This window comes from Hyperolius riggenbachi, chromosome 3 (assembly GCF_040937935.1).
Source record: "Hyperolius riggenbachi isolate aHypRig1 chromosome 3, aHypRig1.pri, whole genome shotgun sequence".
Taxonomy (NCBI): Eukaryota; Metazoa; Chordata; class Amphibia; order Anura; family Hyperoliidae; genus Hyperolius; species Hyperolius riggenbachi.
In genome coordinates, this window is record NC_090648.1 from 288,683,759 (window position 1) to 288,705,809 (window position 22,051).

The window sequence follows — 22,051 nt, forward strand, 5'->3', positions numbered from 1 at the left end:
TTAATCAGTTTTTGTTTATACTTTTATTGGGTGCCTCCAGTAGTGTTGGGCGAACAGTGTTTGCCACTGTTTGGGTTCTGCAGAACATCACCCTGTTCGGGTGATGTTCGAGTTCGGTCGAACACCCGATGGTGTTCGGCCAAACCGTTCGGGTTCGCCCGAACTACTAAATGCCCGGCCGAACAGGGTCACGCGTACCATCGTATGCGTCATCACGTAGAGGACGTGAGGTCAGAGAAAGGGCGGAAGTACCACAAGGGTACTACCGCTGAACCGCCCGCTGCCTGGCCTCAACGCGTCATACTCGGACTCCTCCTCCTAGTCCTCACTCACACCACTGCCAGCCAGCCACTGCAGCAGCCACCACCGGTAATATTTAACTTTACGACAACTTTTTTATGGGGAAGCGGGCAGAGGGGGGAGCGCTAGCGGAGGGGGTGGGGGGGATTTCCGACCCCCCCCCCCCCGCGATCGGGGCATGCTCCCCCCTTATGCCTGCGACCCCATAGGGGGGCCGTATTGCGGCATGTTCGGGTCCCCATTGACTTGCATTGAGTTCGGGGTTCGGGCCGAACATGCCGAACATCTGGCCCATGTTCGGCCTGTTCAGCCCGAACACGAACATCCAGGTGTTCGCCCATCACTAGCCTCCAGTCACTAGCTACATGTGTTTCCACCGTGTTTGGGTGGTCAGAAATTTTAGCTTTTATGGTTTTTAAAATCCAGGAAAAAGTCTTTTGTCTTATGAAGAAGTGACCACACCTGTACCTGAAAGGCCGAGTGGGGACAATAAGTACCCAATTCTTTGATAACTTACACTAAATTGATATTGAAATTCTACACAATACCTTTTTTTCCTTTGTTATATATTTATATTTTTTTTGTTTCTGCATATCAGATGTATAACTTTATCAAATCAACAACCACTAGAAAAACAAACTTTAAAAAAAAACATAATCAAAGTATATTATTTAAATACCTTTATTTGAAATGAGTAAAGCAGATGACAGCTTGTTGACTAAAATTACAAGTTAATGTTGGTAGTGCCAGACCACTTTCTTCTAATTTGAACAGTCTTTGTTTCATCTACATCTGGCCCAGAGCACACCATCAGCAACACATTACTGGGAAACCACTCACATATCTCCATCAGCCTGCTGTGCTGCCTCCAACAACTCTCCCTTCTTTACCTTCACAGCAAAGAACAAATCGAATAAGCCAGAACACCAAGATCACAATGGCCCTGGCTAGAAAATTGCTAGCATTCAATTGCTCTAGATGTGGTCATATTCCAAGATCTTGCAAATATCCAGGAGGTTGATAGGACAAATATGGCTTCACTAATCTGTGGTAAGCAGGATTACATGTGAAAAGTTTTACACACGACGAGTAGAGAATAATGCATTCCATGTATGTATTGCATTATGCTCAACTCGTCTTGTAGTAAGACTTTATGTTCTGTTTCACTTAAGGCATCTTAATGACATGTATTTATGCTTGAAATAAATCTATGTATCCCCTTTTGATGTTGCACGTATATAGATGCCTGTTCCAACATCGTGTGAGCAAACAGGATTGAAGCCCGATGAAGACTTTACAGCCAAAAGCTTGCTTACTCTAATTCTTTTAAGTTAGCCAATAACTTGTATCATCCTGATTCACAACGTCTTGCTTTTACTGATGGCTAACACGGTACAATACCCTGCTGCTATTACTTTACACACGTCATTGTTCTTACTGCAGTTTAGTGGAAACACCCCCCAAGTGAGAAAATTGCTCATTACCTGCTGTGGAGGCCGACAAGCATTCCATGTTTGGTCACCAAACTTTCCTGCAAACATTAAGGCTGCTGATGGGCTCCCAGGGATGCCACAATAATTTGCACAGAAGAGGGGTAAAAAGATGCTTCACAGAAGCACACCTTCTCACTTTGTTACCTAAAAGCATCTTGCAAGCTTCTTGATTGCCCCAAATTCTGAGCAATTATTAATCTCAAGAATACTATTTCTTGATTGGCCAGACAAAAGCTGGCCAATTAGACCTGAGTGAACAGTCTCTTTATGATTGTCCAAAACTTCTGGTAATTAGTGGGTTGGACTAAGTGCACCTCTTCTAGGCCTATTACTGCATAACTGTGGTGTCAGGGAGACCCATTAATTATGCCAATTAAGCTGAACATTCCTTTTATCTTGGTACTACTTAAATTTTTACTACTTTACTTCAGAGCTGCAAACTGGAAATGAAGGTCATGGCTTCCTGCCCTTGTCTGAAGTACCGTACTTTTCGAGTATAAGACGCACTTTTTCTCCCCAAAAAATGGGATGAAAAAGTCCCTGCGTCTTATACGGCAAAGGCAGGGAATCCCCGACTTACAAACGCCCGCTGATACGAACCGCGACCCGCCGTCGGGGATTCCCTGCCTGTACAACCTGCTGTGGCCGTCTCCTCCCCCGTTAGCCTCTACCTCCTCCTTGTGTCCCCCCCTGTGTGTCCTCGGGTCGCCCCTCTGTATGACCTCGGGTTGCCCCCCAGTATGTCCTCGGGTCGCCCCTCAGTATGTCCTCGGGTCGCCCCTCTGTATGTCCTCGGGTCGCCCCTCAGTATGTCCTCGAGTCGCCCCTCTGTATGTCCTCGGGTTGCCCCTCTGTGTGTCCTGGGGTCCCCGATTGAGAAGCGGCAGCAGCAGCTTACCTCCTCCATCTTGCCCACAGCAATTGAAGACATCCGGCTTCTGTGGGCGGCTTTCTCTAGTGCCGGCTTGTAATGACGCGTCATCGATGGCAAGATGGAGGAGGTAAGCTGCTGCCGCTTCTCAATCGGGGACCCGAGGACATACAGAGGGGCGACCCGAGGACACACAGAGAGGACCCGAGGACACCCAGGGGCGACCCAAAGACACCCAGGGGGGACCCAAGGACACCCAGGGGGACCCGAGGACGCACAGAGGGGCCCGAGGACACAAAGGGGGGGCCCGAGGACACACAGGGGCGACCCAAGGACACACAGGGGGGACCCGAGGACACCTGAATGGGGGGGGCAAACAGCAGAAACATAGGGGGCAGACAGCTGGGTGCAGACAGTAGACACATGGGGGGCAGAAACCTGGGGGCAGACAGCAGACACATGGGGGCAGACAGCAGACACATGGGGCAGACAGCAGGACACTGGGGGCAGACAGCAGGACACTGGGGGGCAGACAGCAGGACACTGGGGGGCAGACAGCAGGACACTGGGGGCAGACAGCAGGACACTGGGGGCAGACAGCAGGACACCATTTGGGGGAGGTCATGTACAAGACGATCCTGAAATATGGACGCACCAGGTTTAGTTTATATTTTTTTCCCCCTGGTTTTTGCCCTCTAAACCTAGGTGCGTTTTATATTCCGGAGCGTCTTATACGGTAAACATGTGAAGAAACAGAATTTTGGAATGACATTATACATGCATTACCGAGGGACCAGTCAAATGCCTATATATTCTGCTGATCAGAAAACTTGAAATTGCAAATTTTCTTGAAAATATCAGTGGAAACAAAAAGAAAAATAGATTTTTTGCAAAAGGTTGTCTCATCTCTAATAAACAGAGTCTATTATCTTCTATGAAGTTAGATGGTGTTTACTATAGTGCAGTAAAATAAGACTTAAGCTGGCCATACACTAGGCCGATTCCCCGCTAATCGACAGCAGATTTGATCACTGGGATTGAATCTGCAGTCACATCGTTCACGCTACATGCTAAATTTCGATCTATTTAGGCCCAAAATAGATGGATCCCGTCGATCGCTCCGTGTGGGAAATTACCGTCGATCGCCCGCGGGTAGGGAGCGCATCGCTACCGGCATACGAGTGCCAGACGATCGACGCAATACAACTGCAATACATTACCTGCTCCGCCGGCGCGACTCCCCAGGTCTCCGCTGTCTTCTTCTTCTCCGCTCTGGTCTGGTCTCCGGCATGCTTCATTTCTTCCTCTCCCGGCAGGAAGTTTAAACAGTAGAGGGCGCTCTACTGTTTAAACTTCCCCCAGACATGAAGAAGTGAAGCATGCCGGACCCGGAGACCAGACCAGAGCGGAGAAAAAGACAGCAGAGACCAGGGGACTCATGCCGGCGGAGCAGGTAATGTATGCGGGGGCCCGGGGGAGCTGCGGCAGTACCACCACCACAGATTGTGATCGGTTTCAGGCTGAAATCGATTCGCAATCTGTTTGCAGTAAAGGCAGCCATACGATCCCTCTCTGATCACATTCGATCAGAGAGGGATCTATCTGTTGGTCGAATCTGATGGTAAATCGACCAGTGTATGGCTACCTTTAGGGCTAGTTCACACTGCAAGAGCTTTTTATAAGTGCTTGTGATTTTAAAAGCTCTTGCTAATGTAATGGTATGAGTTTGTTCTCACTTGAGCGATGTGATTTTATAAAAATCGCTCATAGCATTGTATTAGCAAGATCTCTTCCAATCACTAGCACTAAAAAAGCTCTTGATATTTAGTATTTCCTGATTAAAACTTAATAAAAGAAACCGTTTAAAAAATTGACCTTTTAGTACTAAACTAATAAATAAAGGCATACATGAAAACAAACTCACTATACATTATCTTCAAACTCTTTTGAATTTTTTTTTTCAATTATATTTTTATTTTCCAAGAGAACAGAACAAATATTGAACATAAAACAACATCAGATGTACAACAGCAACATTCATCCTTAAAAAGTAATAGCCAGAAAATAACAACAGCATTAAAGCAAAATACAGTATACATATAATTATCTAGATGTAAACAGGTGAAGCAGGGAGTAGGCATTATTAAGAAATATTTGACGCCACCCATTCGGCCCAAGGGTCCCATATCGAATCAAACTGGGAAGTGGTCTCCCAAATTGTTGAGGTAATTTTCTCTAACACGTATATGTATTGTATTCTGTTTATCAGTTCTCTCCTAGAGGGAGGGAGGGACTTCCAAGTCCTGGCCAGTAAAGCTTTTTGCAGCATTGCAAATTTGCCCCAGGAGTTTGTTCTGGAGTTTAGAGAGTTGAGGGTGGGGCCTGTGGAACAATGCAGACCACGGGTCCGGTTGGACTTGCCTATCCAACACTTCAGAAACAAGCGAGTAACAGACCACCCAGAAATCCGCTACCAGAGGGCATGTCTACCAACAGTGAACTTGATCAGCAGTAGATGCACATCTGCAAAAGCATGAGTCAGATGAGAGCAATCCCCATTTGGACAATTGAGCAGGTGTTCTATACCAGTCAAAAAGAATCTTATAATTGCGTTCCTTAGTTAAAGTATTTCTTGACGAGGTAGCCATTCCTAGAAAGATAGCCTCCCATTGCCTTGCATCCCAAGAAGCGTTCAGTCTGTCTTGCCATTTCAACATGGCTTTGGGAAATGTGTCATGTTTAGAATACCAGCGTTCATGATATAAGGATAAAATAAGCCCGTCGTAGTGTTGGGCGAACAGTGTTCGTCACTGTTCGGGTTCTGCAGAACATCACCCTGTTCGGGTGATGTTCGAGTTCGGCCGAACACCTGATGGTGTTCGGCCAAACCGTTCGGCCGCATGGCCGAACTAAGAGCGCATGGCCGAACGTTCCCCGAACGTTCAGCTAGCGCTGTGATTGGCCGAACGGGTCACATGGTTCGGACCCGAACGCGCTCTGATTGGCCGAACTGTCACGTGGTTCGGGTAAATAAATACCCGAACCACGTCATATTTCCGCCATTTGTCTGTGGGTTTAGCTTTGGGTAGGCAGGCAGGGTAGTTCGCGCTCCAGCCACGCTAGCCAGGGTCCACCCAGTCATTGTGTCGCTGCTGGGAATAGTAGTACACCGCTCGCTCAGCATTCTGTTTACTGCCACTCTGTGTACCTCGCTCAGCCACACTATATAGCATTCTGTTTACTGTTCTGTGTCTGCTGGGAATAGTAGTACACCGCTCGCTCAGCCACACTATATAGCATTCTGTTTACTGCCACTCTGTGTACCTCGCTCAGCCACACTATATAGCATTCTGTTTACTGTTCTGTGTCTGCTGGGAATAGTAGTACACCGCTCGCTCAGCCACACTATATAGCATTCTGTTTACTGCCACTCTGTGTACCTCGCTCAGCCACACTATATAGCATTCTGTTTACTGTTCTGTGACTGCTGGGAATAGTAGTACACCGCTCGCTCAGCCACACTATATAGCATTCTGTTTACTGCCACTCTGTGTACCTCGCTCAGCCACACTATATAGCATTCTGTTTACTGTTCTGTGTCTGCTGGGAATAGTAGTACACCGCTCGCTCAGCCACACTATATAGCATTCTGTTTACTGCCACTCTGTGTACCTCGCTCAGCCACACTATATAGCATTCTGTTTACTGTTCTGTGTCTGCTGGGAATAGTAGTACACCGCTCACCCGCCACTGTATAGCATTGTGCTCTGTGTCGCTGCTGGGAATAGTGGTACACCGCTCACCCACCACTGTATAGCATTGTGCTCTGTGTCGCTGCTGGGAATAGTGGTACACCGCTCACCCGCCACTGTATAGCATTGTGCTCTGTGTCGCTGCTGGGAATAGTGGTACACCGCTCAGCCACACTATATAGCATTCTGTTTACTGTTCTGTGTCTGCTGGGAATAGTAGTGCACCGCTCGCTCAGCCACACTATATAGCATTCTGTTTACTGCCACTCTGTGTACCTCGCTCAGCCACACTATATAGCATTCTGTTTACTGCCACTCTGTGTCTGCTGGGAATAGTAGTACACCGCTCACCCGCCACTGTATAGCATTGTGCTCTGTGTCGCTGCTGGGAATAGTGGTACACCGCTCACCCGCCACTGTATAGCATTGTGCTCTGTGTCGCTGCTGGGAATAGTGGTACACCGCTCACCCGCCACTGTATAGCATTGTGCTCTGTGTCGCTGCTGGGAATAGTGGTACACCGCTCAGCCACTCTATATAGCATTCTGTTTACTGTTCTGTGTCTGCTGGGAATAGTAGTACACCGCTCGCTCAACCACACTATATAGCATTCTGTTTACTGCCACTCTGTGTACCTCGCTCAGCCACACTATATAGCATTCTGCTTACTGCCACTCTGTGTCTGCTGGGAATAGTAGTACACCGCTCACCCGCCACTGTATAGCATTGTGCTCTGTGTCGCTGCTGGGAATAGTGGTACACCGCTCACCCGCCACTGTATAGCATTGTGCTCTGTGTCGCTGCTGGGAATAGCGGTACACCGCTCACCCGCCACTGTATAGCATTGTGCTCTGTGTCGCTGCTGGGAATAGTGGTACACCGCTCACCCGCCACTGTATAGCATTGTGCTCTGTGTCGCTGCTGGGAATAGTGGTACACCGCTCACTCGCCACTGTATAGCATTTCTGTACTGCCACTGTACTGCTGCCAGTCAGCGTGTACTTTAAGGATAAGTGAAATGAGGAAGAAATCCGGTGAAAGAGGGAGGGGCAAGGTGTTTCCCCTGATGGTTCACGTACAGGCCACAGGGGAGCACCCAAGAAAACCCACTCAATACCGCCCATTTTGTCCAGGACAACAACCCTCACAAATCCAAAAGAACAGGACCAGATAATTACTTGGATGACCTCTCAAGCGTCCAGCAGTGGGTTAAGCAGCACCAGCACATCACGCACGAGGTCCGAGTCCTCAGCCAGTTACAAGGAGCCAGTGGGCACAAAGCTGACACAACCGCCAGCGACACCACGCACACAACTGCCAGATAACCAGTCCGATGAATTACCTCAGGACACAATGGGGTATTCGCAGGAGCTATTCCCAGCCCAACAAACTTCCACCTTTCAAAGGTCAATGGAGGAACAGCCAGAAATGTTGTGCCCGGATTCACAACCATTAACTGTGGGAAATGCACCGCGCACTGAAATACAAGGCGAGTCCGAAGAGGACTCAGAAACCCAAATCCCAGAGCAAGTTGGGCAGGAGGGGTTGCAATTGCAGGAGGTCGGCCGACAAGATCTGGAAGACGACGTTGGAGTGAGCTGCGCAGAGGTTGTTCTGGGGAGCTCTACTCCACGGCGGCGGCCCCCCACAATGACATATGACGAATTTCAGGAGATGGAAGAGGAGGGTATGGACAATGTGGACAGAGACCCAGATTTTGTTTGTGAACGAGAACATCGCCGTCGTAGCAGCAGCACAGATGAGTCTGTTGAAGAACCCACTGCTGCACGAGTTTGCCTTGTGCCACAAGGTAGGCGGCGCGCAGTTTCAGGCACCACAAGCGTGGAAGTTCAAGTGAGAGGCAAAAGAGGAGCAAACAGAAATCGCCAGCAAGGCAGGTGCTCCAAAGTCTGGGCTTTCTTTGAAGACTGCACTGAGGATGTTACCATGGCGATTTGCAAGGTGTGCAAGACCCGCCTGAGCAGGGGGAAAAGTATTAACAACCTCTCCACCACCAGCATGAGCCGCCACATGCTATCCAAACATCCCACTCTGTGGGCAAACGCGGCAGGACAGGGTACCAGCAACACTGCCTCCCTTGGGTTCACCAGACTCACCACCAGACCCGCCTCAGCAGCAGCAGTAGCCCAGCCATTGCGTGGTTCACAACATTCACAAACATCAGACGACGCTGACACTGTCACTTTCCGGAGTAGTGCTCTTGAGGTCTCCCAGTGTTCATCAAACACAACAACCAACAGCCCTTCCGTGTGCAGCGCTACGGTTCAGTTGTCTGTGTCGGAGATGTTTGAGTGCAAGAGGAAATTGCCAGCAAATGACCCCCGGGCCGTGGCAGTAACAGCCAGCATAGCCAAGCTTCTGGCCTGCGAAATGCTGCCATATCGAGTGGTGGAGACAAACAGCTTCAAGGGCATGATGTCAGTGGCCATCCCACGTTACGTGGTTCCCAGCCGCTACCACTTTGCGCGCTCTGCAGTGCCTGAGTTGCATGAGCACGTGGTCAGCAAAATAACCCGAAGCTTGAAGAATGCCGTTGCCTGCAAGGTTCACCTCACCACTGACACCTGGACGAGTGCGTTCGGCCAGGGTCGATACATCTCCCTTACCGCGCACTGGGTTAACCTTGTGGAGCCTGGCAGCGATTCCTCACCTGCTACGGCGCGGGTGTTGCCCATGCCGCAAACAGCTGCACCGCCGTCCCTCCCACTGGATAACAACAGCAGCACCTACCTCTCTGACTCCTTCTCCTCCAACGCATCTCAAAGCTGTACCTCATCCGGAAACGCTAACCCAACAGCAGTAGGATCGTGGAAGCAGTGCAGCACAGCTGTTGGCATGCGTCAGCAAGCGTTGCTGAAGCTGATCTGCCTTGGGGATAAGCAGCACACAGGGGAGGAAATTTGGAGGGGAATAAAGGAACAGACGGATTTGTGGCTGGCACCGCTGGACCTGAAACCGGGCATGGTTGTGTGTGATAATGGGAGTAATCTCATTCGCGCTTTAAGGTTGGCTAAGCTGACACGCATCCCTTGCCTGGCGCACGTGATGAACCTAGTAGTTCAGCGGTTCCTGAGGACATACCCAGGCGTGGCCGATCTTCTGTTGAAGGTGCGACGAGTGGCCAAACATTGCAGAAATTCCAGTACTGCTTCGGGGGCACTCGCCAAGATGCAGGAGCGCTTCAATCTCCCCCACCATTGCTTGCTGTGTGATGTCCCTACGCGCTGGAATTCTACGCTGCACATGCTAGCCCGCTTTTGCGAGCAGAAGAGTGCAGTGGTCCAGTACATGACGGCGCAGTACCGAGGCGCATCTGGACAGCTGCCAAGCTTCTGTGGATCCGATTGGGCCAACATGTTGGACCTCTGCCAAGTCCTCCAAAATTTTGAGCAATCCACGTTGCTTGTGAGCAGTGACAACTCTTCAGTCAGCATTACCATACCACTGCTGTGTTTACTGAAGAGGTCGATGTTGAAAATCAAGGAAACAGCTGTCATGATGCAACTGGGGGAATCTGAGGGAGAAAACGATCAGCGTGATGGTACCAACATCAGGCCATCCGCCTCAGGAAACGCTGGCCCCAGCAGCTATGACGAAGAAGAGGAGGAGGAACAGCTGGAGTTGGAGCAGGAATTTCCTGCCACCACTGACGAGGGCCAGAGCGGTGCACGTTGGACTTCCACAATTCAGCGCGAATGGTCAGCAGAAGCAGACCAGGAAGAAGGTGATGACTATGATGCATCACAACAACTATCACAACGCTCACAAGAGGATGATGAGGATTCTGGCAGGACTCTGGCACACATGGCTCAATTCATGCTAGACTGCATTGAACGCGACCCACGCATTGTGCGCATTCTGGACAACACCAATTACTGGGTTTATACCCTTCTGGATCCACGGTACAAACACAATGTTCCAAAACTGCTTGAAGAAAGAGTCAGACAGGTCAAAATGGAAAACTACCAGCAGGCCCTTGTGGAGACTTTAGAGAGGAGATTGACATCCTCCCCCTCCTCTAGCCAGTTGTACGCCGACAGACTGACTTCCGCAAACCCAGGACGACCAGGAGGGCAGCAAACAACACAAGCCGCAGCTAGTGCCCAAAAGGGAATGGTATCGGCAGTGTCCTTGGAGTGGGAAAATTTTATGACACCCATGCAGCAGCAGCCCACAGAACAGCAAGCGTGCAGATCCACCTCCAACACCGATCGCCTGGAGAAGATGGTCAAGGACTACATGTCAGATGGCGTAGCTGTGTTGAACAATCCATCTGCACCCTTCAACTATTGGGTATCGAAGCTAGACACCTGGCACAAACTGGCAATGTACGCAATAGAGGTGCTGGCTTGCCCGGCAGCCAGCGTTATGTCGGAACGCTGTTTCAGTGCTGCCGGAGGCATCGTCACAGATCGGCGTATCCGCCTCTCCACAGAAAATGCAGACCGTCTGACTCAAATTAAAATGAATCAATCCTGGATTGGAAACGACTACGCAACACTCCTGGACCCCAACCAAGTAACATGAACAATGACCATCTGTGATGGGTTAGCGTTTCCGGTCCCTGTTTATTGAACCTCTCATCTTTATTACATTTATGACTGCATGGCGGCAAAAAGCATTGCTATATCCGCACGCTATTTGTCCTCATGCAAGGCCTGGGATGTTGTGTCTCAAAAAGCGTGGCCTTCTCCTCCTGCGGCTCCTCCTGTTCCCTCACGTGTGCTGCTGCTGCTGCTGGGTTAGCGTTTCCGGTCCCTGTTTATTGAACCTCTCATCTTTATTACATTTATGATTGCATGGCGGCAAAAAGCATTGCTATATCCGCACGCTATTTGTCCTCATGCAAGGCCTGAGATGTTGTGTCTCAAAAAGCGTGGCCTTCTCCTCCTGCGGCTCCTCCTGTTCCCTCACGTGTGCTGCTGCTGCTGCTGGGTTAGCGTTTCCGGTCCCTGTTTATTGAACCTCTCATCTTTATTACATTAATGACTGCATGGCGGCAAAAAGCATTGCTATATCCGCACGCTATTTGTCCTCATGCAAGGCCTGGGATGTTGTGTCTCAAAAAGCGTGGCCTTCTCCTCCTGCGGCTCCTCCTGTTCCCTCACGTGTGCTGCTGCTGCTGCTGGGTTAGCGTTTCCGGTCCCTGTTTATTGAACCTCTCATCTTTATTACATTAATGACTGCATGGCGGCAAAAAGCATTGCTATATCCGCACGCTATTTGTCCTCATGCAAGGCCTGGGATGTTGTGTCTCAAAAAGCGTGGCCTTCTCCTCCTGCGGCTCCTCCTGTTCCCTCACGTGTGCTGCTGCTGCTGCTGGGTTAGCGTTTCCGGTCCCTGTTTATTGAACCTCTCATCTTTATTACATTTATGACTGCATGGCGGCAAAAAGCATTGCTATATCCGCACGCTATTTGTCCTCATGCAAGGTCTGGGATGTTGTGTCTCAAAAAGTGTGGCCTTCTCCTCCTGCGGCTCCTCCTGTTCATTCACGTGTGCTGCTGCTGCTGCTGGGTTAGCATTTCCGGTCCCTGTTTATTGAACCTCTCATCTTTATTACATTTATGACTGCATGGCGGCAAAAAGCATTGCTATATCCGCACGCTATTTGTCCTCATACAAGGCCTGGGATGTTGTGTCTCAAAAAGCGTGGCCTTCTCCTCCTGTGGCTCCTCCTGTTCCCTCACGTGTGCTGCTGCTGGGTTAGCGTTTCCGGTCCCTTTTCCTGGAACCTCTTCTCTGTATTACATTTATGACTGCATGGCGACAAAAAGCATGTTACCTGTGCAAAGAAACATGACATTTTCCACATTTAAAAGACAGTTTTTCCTTTGAAACTTTACAATCAATTTTCTCAAAAACTATAAGCTCTTTTTCAAATATTTTTTTTCCTCTTGTACCCACTCCCAAGGTGCACATACCCTGCAAATTTGGGGTATGTAGCATGTAAGGAAGCTTTACAAAGCACGAAAGTTCGGGTCCCCATTGACTTCCATTATGTTCGGAGTTCGGCGCGAACACCCGAACATCGCGGCGATGTTCGGCGAACGTTCGCGAACCCGAACATCTAGGTGTTCACCCAACACTAGGCCCCGTCGGGGAGTGGATGAGACCGAGCGATCTTCTCTATGGCGGAAGCGACTAAAGGTTAACTGTATGGACCGTGTGAGCGCCAGGATTGCAAAAAGTGAGCGATCTGTAGGTACCTGAAAGCTTCTGAACCCGGCAAATCAAATTTCTCCTGTAGTTTTAGCTAAGACAAGGGGAGGCCATCCCTCATTAAATCGCCTTTAGAGCTTATTCCTTTAGATTTCTAAGTTTCTAAGTACCCCCAAGCTAACCCACATACTGGGGGGAAATCTGTGTTAAAAAAATAATGACAGTAAACTGGAACATTGACCTAGCTGGTCTAATATTTTAACAAGGGTGTTTTTTAGCATGAGGGATTCAGATATGGGAAGCGGGAGAACATCAAAACCGAGGCAAGGCTTAGGAGTCCAAAGAAGGCAATTAATTGGAAAAGGGGAAATCATTTCTTGTTCAAGGTCTACCCATCTAACTGATCCTCTAGGGGAGGACCACTGCAGTAGTTGAGCTAGCCTGGCAGCGTAGTAATAATGCATAATACTTGGAGCCCCCAAATCCCCCTGAAGCGTATGACATGCTAAATGTAGGTATTTGATTCTAGGCCTCCTACCCCCCAAATAAAATTAGTAATTCTAGATTGTGGAACTTCCACATCTCTTCTGACGATTCTAATAGGTAGAGCTCTAAACAAATACAACATTTTAGGCAACAAGGTAATTTTCACTGAGTATATACGTCCCACTAAAGAAATGCGGTAGGGTTGCCATTCTTCCAGCAATCTATAAAGCTTCTTAAACATTGGGGTGTAATTTAGTTTGTATAGATCATCCAGGCTCTGAGATAGGATGACTTCCAAGTATCTTATTCCTGCCGATTTAAATCTAAAACCAAAAGTACGGGAGAAAGATGTCTGTTGCTCAGCAGTGATACCAAATGGAATAGCCTCAGACTTTGTATGATTGATTTTGAAACCTGAAAAGGTGCAAAATCTGTCAATTTCTTGAAAAAGATGCGGTAGGGAGACCGTGGGGTAGTATCGTCAGCAAAGAGAGCGGTTTTAAATTCTAGTCTACCCACAGTAACCCCCGAGATGTCTGGAGAACGTCTAACCCTTATTGCCAAAAGTTTAATACAGAGAGCGAACAATAAAGGAGAGAGGGGACACCCTTGTCTGGTGCCATTTATAATTGGGAAAAGTTGGGAAGTGATACCCATATTGCAGACTGAAGCCATAGGGCTAGTGTATAAAGCTCTAATTCCGTTCAGATACTCTTCCCTGATTCAAAATTTCTGAAGGACTAACCGGAGGTATCTCCAATCCACTCTATCGAATGCCTTCTCTGCATCCAAAGACAGGAGCAGAGAAGGCAATAGGGTTTGTTTCATTTTAGCTATTAGTCCTACCATCCTGCGGATATTATCTGTGGTTTGTCTCCCAGCAACAAAGCCAGTCTGGTCTGGGTGGGTAAGAGAGGGAAGAAAAGGATTCAATCGATTGGCCAGGATTTTTGCAAAAATCTTCACGTCGACGTTAATTAGAGAAATGGGTCTATAATTGGTGACTTCTGCCGGGTTTTGGGATAACGACTATGGAAGCTTGGACCATTTCAGGGGGAAATGTCTCTTTGCCCTGATGGATATTATTAAAAAGGGAGGTTAACTCTGGAGCTAATGTCTGCTTACAGTGGTTTGCAAAAGTATTTGGCCCCCTTGAAGTTTTCCACATTTTGTCACATTACTGCCACAAACATGCATCAATTTTATTGGAATTCCCCATGAAAGACCAATACAAAGTGGTGTACACGTGAGAAGTGGAACGAAAATCATACGTTTCCAAACATTTTTTACAAATAAATAACTGTAAAGTGGGGTGTGCGTAATTATTCGGCCCCCTGAGTCAATACTTTGTAGAACCACCTTTTGCTGTAATTACAGCTGCCAGTATTTTAGGGTATGTCTCTACCAGCTTTGCACATCTAGAGACTGAAATCCTTGCCCATTCTTCTTTGCAAAACAGCTCCAGCTCAGTCAGATTAGATGGACAGCGTTTGTGAACAGCAGTTTTCAGATCTCGCCACAGATTCTCAATTGGATTTAGATCTGGACTTTGACTGGGCCATTCTAACACATGGATATGTTTTGTTTTAAACCATTCCATTGTTGCCCTGGCTTTATATTTAGGGTCATTGTCCTGTTGGAAGGTGAACCTCCGCCCCAGTCTCAAGTCTTTTGCAGTCTCCAAGAAGTTTGCCCTGTATTTGGCTCCATCCATCTTCCCATCAACTTTGACCAGCTTTCCTGTCCCTGCTGAAGAGATGCACCCCCGAGCATGATGCTGCCATCACCATATTTGACAGTGGGGATGGTGTGTTCAGAGTGATGTGCAGTGTTAGTGTAACGATCGGTGTAACACAGAGAGGGTCTGATTACCGGTGAACTGCAGTATCACCGAGAATACAGAATATACCCGATTATCGATGATCTGCAGTATCACCGATAATCAGATATATCTACTAACCTCTGGACACCTGAGATAACAAGTGAGTGTTAAGTGCAACAGCAATACTCTGAGTACTGCACAGAAGTATGTTCCTTCCGTAGGCCTAGACTCTCCCGGGGGAGGAGCTAGACTGAGAGTAGGAAGGACAGAGTGTGAGTGACACCAGTGAGAGGGTGTCACTAACAGGTCTGGGAACTGCCTCTAACAGTAAGGTCAGTTCTCGAGGTCGGGCAAGCCAGGTCGTTAACACACAGACAGATAAGGTACAGATTCAGGAGACTGATACGAAATCCAATGAACAGGCAAGGTTTGGCAACGGAGTATAAGAATAACAAGGTACAGAATCAGGAGGCAGATACAGAGTCCAGGAACGATCAGAGTTTGGCAACAGGATATCAGAAATAGCAAGGTACAGAATCAGAGTTCAGAGGGATAGTCAGGCAGGCAGAAGGTCATAACAAATAATACAGTTCAATATTCCTGATGCTAAGGTGTGAGTTCCTTGATCGTCAACACCTTTGGAAACTATGCTAGAACACAGATACAGACAGGGTCTGAGTGCTACCACGTAGTGATCGCAACGCCAGACACCAGAGAAATGACCAGTACCCAGTATATATACCACAGCGCTCTCCAGCGCCACCCCTAAGTGCTGGACCAATGGAGGATGGTAAAAATGTCAGCTGACCAGCTTGGTCAGCTGACTCTTCTCTGGCTGTCATATAAGCTCTGCCTCTCAGCGCGGGCGCGTCCTTCTGAACCTGTGTGGACTAGCAGTCCCAGCCACACCAGACATGTTTTGCAAAGTATCAGCTGATTCGGGCGCGGGGGCCGCCGCACCGCTCTCCAAGCAAGCAAGAGGCGGACTCCCCGCGTCCAACCACCATGTCAGAGGCATCGCTATGCATACAAACCGCCGCATCCAACGCGGACTCCACCGCTCTGCCTATGCGGCATGCGGCAGTTTCTTCGCGTTGTGCCGCCATGTTGGACGCGGAAACAGCCGCCTCACCCTGAACACTTGCGGCGACTTTTCCGCGTTTCTTCACAGTTAGTTTTCCGACACACATAGTGTTTTGCATTTTGGCCAAAAAGTTCCATTTTGGTCTCATATGACCAGAGCACCTTCTTCCACATGGTTGCTGTGTCCCCCACATGGCTTGTGGCAAACTGCAAACGGGACTTCTTATGCTTTCTGTTAACAATGCCATTCTTCTTGCCACTCTTCCATAAAGGCCAACTTTGTACTGTGCATGACTAATAGTTATCCTATGGACAGAGTCACCATGGGCCTCTTGACTGCATTTCTGATCAGCGCTCTCCTTGTTCGGCCTGTGAGTTTAGGTGGATGGCTTGTCTTGGTAGGTTTACAGTTGTGCCATACTCCTTCCATTTCTGAATGATCGCTTGAACAGTGCTCCGTGGGATGTTCAAGGCTTTGGAAATCTTTTTGTAGCCTAAGCCTGCTTTAAATTTCTCAATAACTTGATCCCTGACCTGTCTGATGTGTTCCTTGGACTTCACGGTGTTGTTGCTCCCAATATTCTCTTAGACAACCTCTGAGGCCCTCACAGAGCAGCTGTATTTGTACTGACATTAGATTACACACAGGTGCACTCTATTTAGTCATTAGCACTCATCAGGCAATGTCTATAGGCAACTGACTGCACTCAGATCAAAGGGGGCCGAATAATTATGCACACACCATTTTTTTTTGTAAAAAATGTTTGGAATCATGTATGATTTTCATTCCACTTCTCATGTGTACACCACTTTGTGTTGGTCTTTCATGTGGAATTCTAATAAAATTGATTCATGTTTGTGGCAGTAATATGACAAAATGTGGAAAACTTCAAGTGGGCTGAATACTTTTGCAACCCACTGTAAATACTTTATAATAGGAAGCTGTATAACCATCCGGACCAGGTGACTTAGATGCTTTGAGCTGTTTAAAAGCTAGTAGGACCTCTTTAAGTGAGATTAAGGAGTTAAGTTTCTAACTGCCAGGGGGAGATAAGGCTGGGATAGAAGAGTCATTCAGGTAATCCAGAATGTCCGTGGCCTCTTTTGAATATTTTTTAGATAAATGTCTACACTGTATTTTGCAATAATTTTGGCACTTACATTCTCAGAGTATGGTGCCTTGGCTATTTTCTGCATATCTAAACATTATTTTGTAAGTTACGGATAAACTTGAATTTGAAAACTAAATAGCAAACCAAGCCAGTGAATGTGATAGTTAAGTTAACGGTTGACTAGTTGACTAAGAGGTTTGAAGTACGAATCAAAAACTTTATCTGTGTTAAGGTGCCCATACACTCGTCAGATTGGCAGCAGATAGATAAGAAATGCATCTGATGATCTATCTGATGCGTTTTTAGAACATTTTTTACCAGGATAGAATTCCAATAGATTTCAGTTTGAAATCTATTGCAATTCGATCTGATGGCATTTTTTTGCCATCAGATTTCCATTAAGGCCAATGCAAACTGATAAGCAATCTCATCAGATCGACCTAAATTTTCCACCCTGCCAGTTCGATGGAAATCCATCGAAATCGACCGAAATCGGCCGTCGATCGGTCGATTGGCCAACCGATTTGCAATCGATCTATCGATCGATCGATCGGGATCGATCGGTCGGCCAGAAAATCGGCTGAGTGTATGGGCCCCTTTAAGAATGATTGTCTCTCTGATTCAAAGTAGTCTGGTGACCTCAGGACTGACCTCTCCACAGTGATTAAACATCTACTGTGAGCCAACACTCTCAACAGTTGAGCAATGCAGGTCAGTTCTAGTACAAATACATTGTCCATTTAATCTGTGCTCAGATTTTTCCTCAATATAGTCAAGCATAGTGGCTGTACAGTGGTTATGGAGTGACTAGCTGTTTTCACAAAAGCGCGTACACACACACACACACACACACACACACACACACACACACACACACACACACACACACACACACACACACACACACACACACACACACACACACACACACACACACACACACACACACACACACACACAATATTTCAATTAATACTACTACAAAGACACACAAATAAAGTATTTTCTTTATATATAATATATAGAACTATCTGGGCAGCTGAAGCACAGTTTGTAAGGATTCCCAGCAGATCCCAAAGAAGTTATCATAAGTGAGTGTGGCAGTATTCTGCAGATGAGATGAGGAGGTGAGAAGGAGGATTCTGGAAAAGTTAAATGGCAGTGTATTAAATACATTTACAAAATAAACCAATTAATAAAGCACAGTTAGTTTATCTGTATGGTTTCAATTAGATAGTGTACTTTGAATATGAGCTATTTTTGATTGCCTTCCTTAAAAAAGCCTTCTGTTGGTCTGTATGAGGAAAATAAAATCCCCCTTAATGCTATATATTTCTATGTGAGATTCTAAGAATAAAATGAACACCCTAATTCCATTCTCATTTTTTTTCTCCCTTCACAAAATGCATAGTCATGTCTTCCATGTAACGGACACATTTTAGGAAATAGGCAAACCAGCCACTTCTCTTTTTTTCCCCTCTACTGCTCTGAGCCTACTTTATATAAACACTTGTGGTGGTTGTCTGTAAAACCTGCAGCCGTCACATTCTGTGAGAATGCTGTAATGATGGTAACCCTGCTGAAAATCCATTCTTTCTCTGTAAGTACGGAATCTGTCCCACTGTTTCTCTAGCTTTTAGTATATTTATATGTAAGCATAACATAGTAGGCGTAGCATGACAACTGACAACATTTGGCTTCATAATGTAGCTTTTTCCATTTATGGAGTATTAGAGATAGTGATTTAATAGTGGTTAATTTATTTACCTTAAATAGTGTTTTTGTTTTCCTTGAAAATATTGTTGGTAGTTAGTTACTTGGTTGATATTGGTACTTGTTTGGGATTGTGTTTTATTCAGTAGCAATATAAAAGCAACCTTATTTTTCCTTATTTGCTTGAAGTAAGTAAGGGCTGCCTGGAAATGTTATAAGCCTCTCCCCTTCAGTTGGTAATATAATGCTGGATACATACGGTCCGTTCCCGCACTCGATTTCCTGCTCGATTCCCGGCCGCTCTATTATTTCCAAGCATTTCCGATCCCGTTTCGATGATTCTCATGTAAAGTATGCCGAATTGACCTAACAATCCATCGAACCCTGCAAATCGGACACGTCGGAAATAATCGAGTGGCCGGTAATCGAGCGGGAAATCGAGTGCGGGAACGCACCGTGTGTATCCAGCATAACATCCAAAATGAATTCATAGATTTGGGCTATTGTTGTTTATATGATATGACACTACACTTTATCTTTTATAAAATATGTGCTATATACAGTATACGGTGCACAGTACAGTACATGAAATTAAAAATATCACTGAAAATACAGCTAAATGTGCAGTTAATTATTGACTGATTAGCTTAGCTACCTAGTCAGAAGATTTGATAGAAATGGATAACTTTGTAATCATTTAGGGAAAGCCATTTTGCAGAGTGCAATGTAAGTTGTAGAGCACATAATGTGTCCATAGACATTTCATTTTACACTGATCTGACCATATTTAGTCCAGTGAAACTTGGCAACGGGCTTTTATCTATAAGGCATACAATTCTTATCTCTGATATCATTTACCTAGCTTAACACCTTGCACTACTAGATATTTGATTATATGTTAGTTAATAAAAGTCTCACTGAATATTGGAATTCTGATATCATTAGCGCTGTGTAATGTAGCACCACCCACCACCCTATTCCCCTGCTCTATGCTCTCATGTGTCCGCCTCAGATCAGGTAAGTGTCATTCATGAGCAGGACAGTGGCGAAGTGTAGGGTGGCGAAGGATGTGCTTTCCCACATCCCAAAAATATACAGATAAGGTATTGGCTTCCACCTAAAATTGTCCCTAGACCAACCATGGAAAACTAAAGCCTGTGGCCGCTATAAAGCCAGCCCATCGCTAGAGGGCCCTATTCCTACCATCCCATCTTCTACAGCTGCCCTTTCAAAGGTATGTGCAGCACACAACAACACAAGGCGCCCACCCAATCACCTGTTACAGAGGCGTTCCTAGGGTCTTTGGAGATCAGGGGCACCTGTGGGTACAGGCATAGATCAAAGATGTATACGCACATACAATTTTGATTGGTCAATCACTGACTAATTTTACCACCCCCATGCAGTAAGTGGGCCAGCAGACAATGAATTTGATGAGCAGAGCTAAAATTGGCTAATCAAAATTGTATGTGTGTACCAGGCTTTACAGCTAATACTGTACATACCAAAAGTAGCAGGGATCAGCATACAATACAGCTGGTTTACAATCAGTAAAGGCACAGAGTAACACCTTATACTGTACACATTGGAGGTAGATCAGCACACAGTGCAGGCACTAGAGAACAGCTTATACTGTACATACTGTAGGCAGCAGAGATCAGCACACTGCAGTTAGCGCGCCGAAAAATATGAGGGTTACGTTGTGCGGCGTGCGTAAAAATGGGTGGGCCATGGACCAGAATGTGGGTGTGGTCATGGGTGGAGACAAATTTACATGAACTTAGCAATGGTGGGACATTAGATTAGGACAGTGGTGGCGAACCTTTTGGAGGGCGAGTGCCTAAACTGCAACCCAAAAGTCACTATCGCAAAGTGGCAACAGCAATTTAAACTAAATACTGTACAAACATTTTAACTCATACATGAACATTATGGAAAATCCAAGTTGAAAATAAACTGTGAAGATAAACAATTTCATCCATCCTACTCCTCAAAAATGTATTCATTTTTTTTAGAACCTCTCAGTTTTATTTTCTGTTTTAAAAAGCTAAAAAAGTAGGTTTAATGCTTTTGTCTCATATGATGATGATTCATCTTTTCCCATAGTCTCGCAGTTAGCAATCATGTGACCCCCAACAAGACAAATTCAGCAATCATGAGATCCCCCATCAAGACAAATTCAGCAATCGTGAGGCCCCTATCAAGACAATTTCAGCAATCATGAGGCCCCCAACAAGACAAATTCAGCAATCATGAGGCCCCCAACAAGACAAATTCAGCAGTCATGAGGCACATAAATAGACAGCATTTCACATAAATAGGCAGAATGCCCCCTTAATATGGTAGGCACCTCTCACCTAGCTTCTGAATTCTCCTCTACTGGCTGCTGTGCCTGGCAATACTGTTTTTGGCTGGATTTTGGGATGATGTGTGGGCTGAAAGGCCTGGCAGGGATGCTGTGGCCTGGCTGGCTGGTGGTGATGCTGTGGCCGATGTTGTGGCTGGGTTGGCTGCGGTGATGCTGTGACCTGGCTGGCGGTAATGCTGGGCTGTGCTTGGCTGGTTGAAGTAAATGCTGGCCTGACTGGTGGTGATGCTGTGGCCTTTTTGACAGTGATTCTGTACTGGTTTGCTGGTGGCGATGCTGGGATGGCTGGCCTGGATAGTTTAGGTAGTGACAGGTGCCCCCTAGTTAAGGTAGTGCCAGGAGTCCCCCAGCTTAGGTAGTGACAGAAGTCCCCCAGTTTAGGTAGTGACAGGTGCCCCCCAGGTTAGGTAGTGAGTGACAGGGCCCCCAGGTTAGGTAGTGTGTGACAGGGACCCCCCTGGTTAGGTAGTGAGTGACAGGCACCCCAAAGGTTAGGTAGTGAGTGACAGGGCCCCCCAGGTTAGGTAGTGAGTGACAGGTGCCTCCCAGGTTATGTAGTGAGTGACAGGGACCCCTAGGTTAGGTAGTGAATGACAGGGACCCCCAGGCTAGGTAGTGAGTGACAGGTGCCCCCCAGGTTAGGAAGTGAGTGACAGGGACCCCCAGGTTAGGTAGTGAGTGACAGGGACCCCCAGGTTAGGTAGTGAGTGACAGGCGCCCCCACCCCGGTTAGGTAGTGAGTGACAGGCACCCCCAGGTTAGGTAGTGAGTGAAAGGTGCCCCCCAGGTTAGGTCGTGATTGACAGGCGCCCCCCAGGTTAGGTAGTGAGTGACAGGGACCCCAGGTTAGGTAGTGAGTGACAGGCGC

General features: G+C 47.0%; 1 protein-coding gene across 2 annotated transcripts in view; it reads left to right on the forward strand.

Moving 5' to 3' along the window:
- Positions 1-22,051, forward strand: part of TFEC (transcription factor EC) — a 200,746-nt gene that overhangs the window by 57,024 nt on the left and 121,671 nt on the right. The window contains exon 1 of one of the 2 annotated variants that reach the window (XM_068272726.1): positions 18,623-18,702. The exons of the other annotated variant lie outside the window; for it this stretch is intronic. Within the exon in view, the coding sequence (XP_068128827.1) occupies positions 18,667-18,702 (36 nt within the window). The 5' untranslated portion in view covers positions 18,623-18,666. Of the gene's footprint in view, positions 1-18,622; positions 18,703-22,051 lie in introns of those variants that run through there. 2 annotated transcript variants of the gene reach the window in all.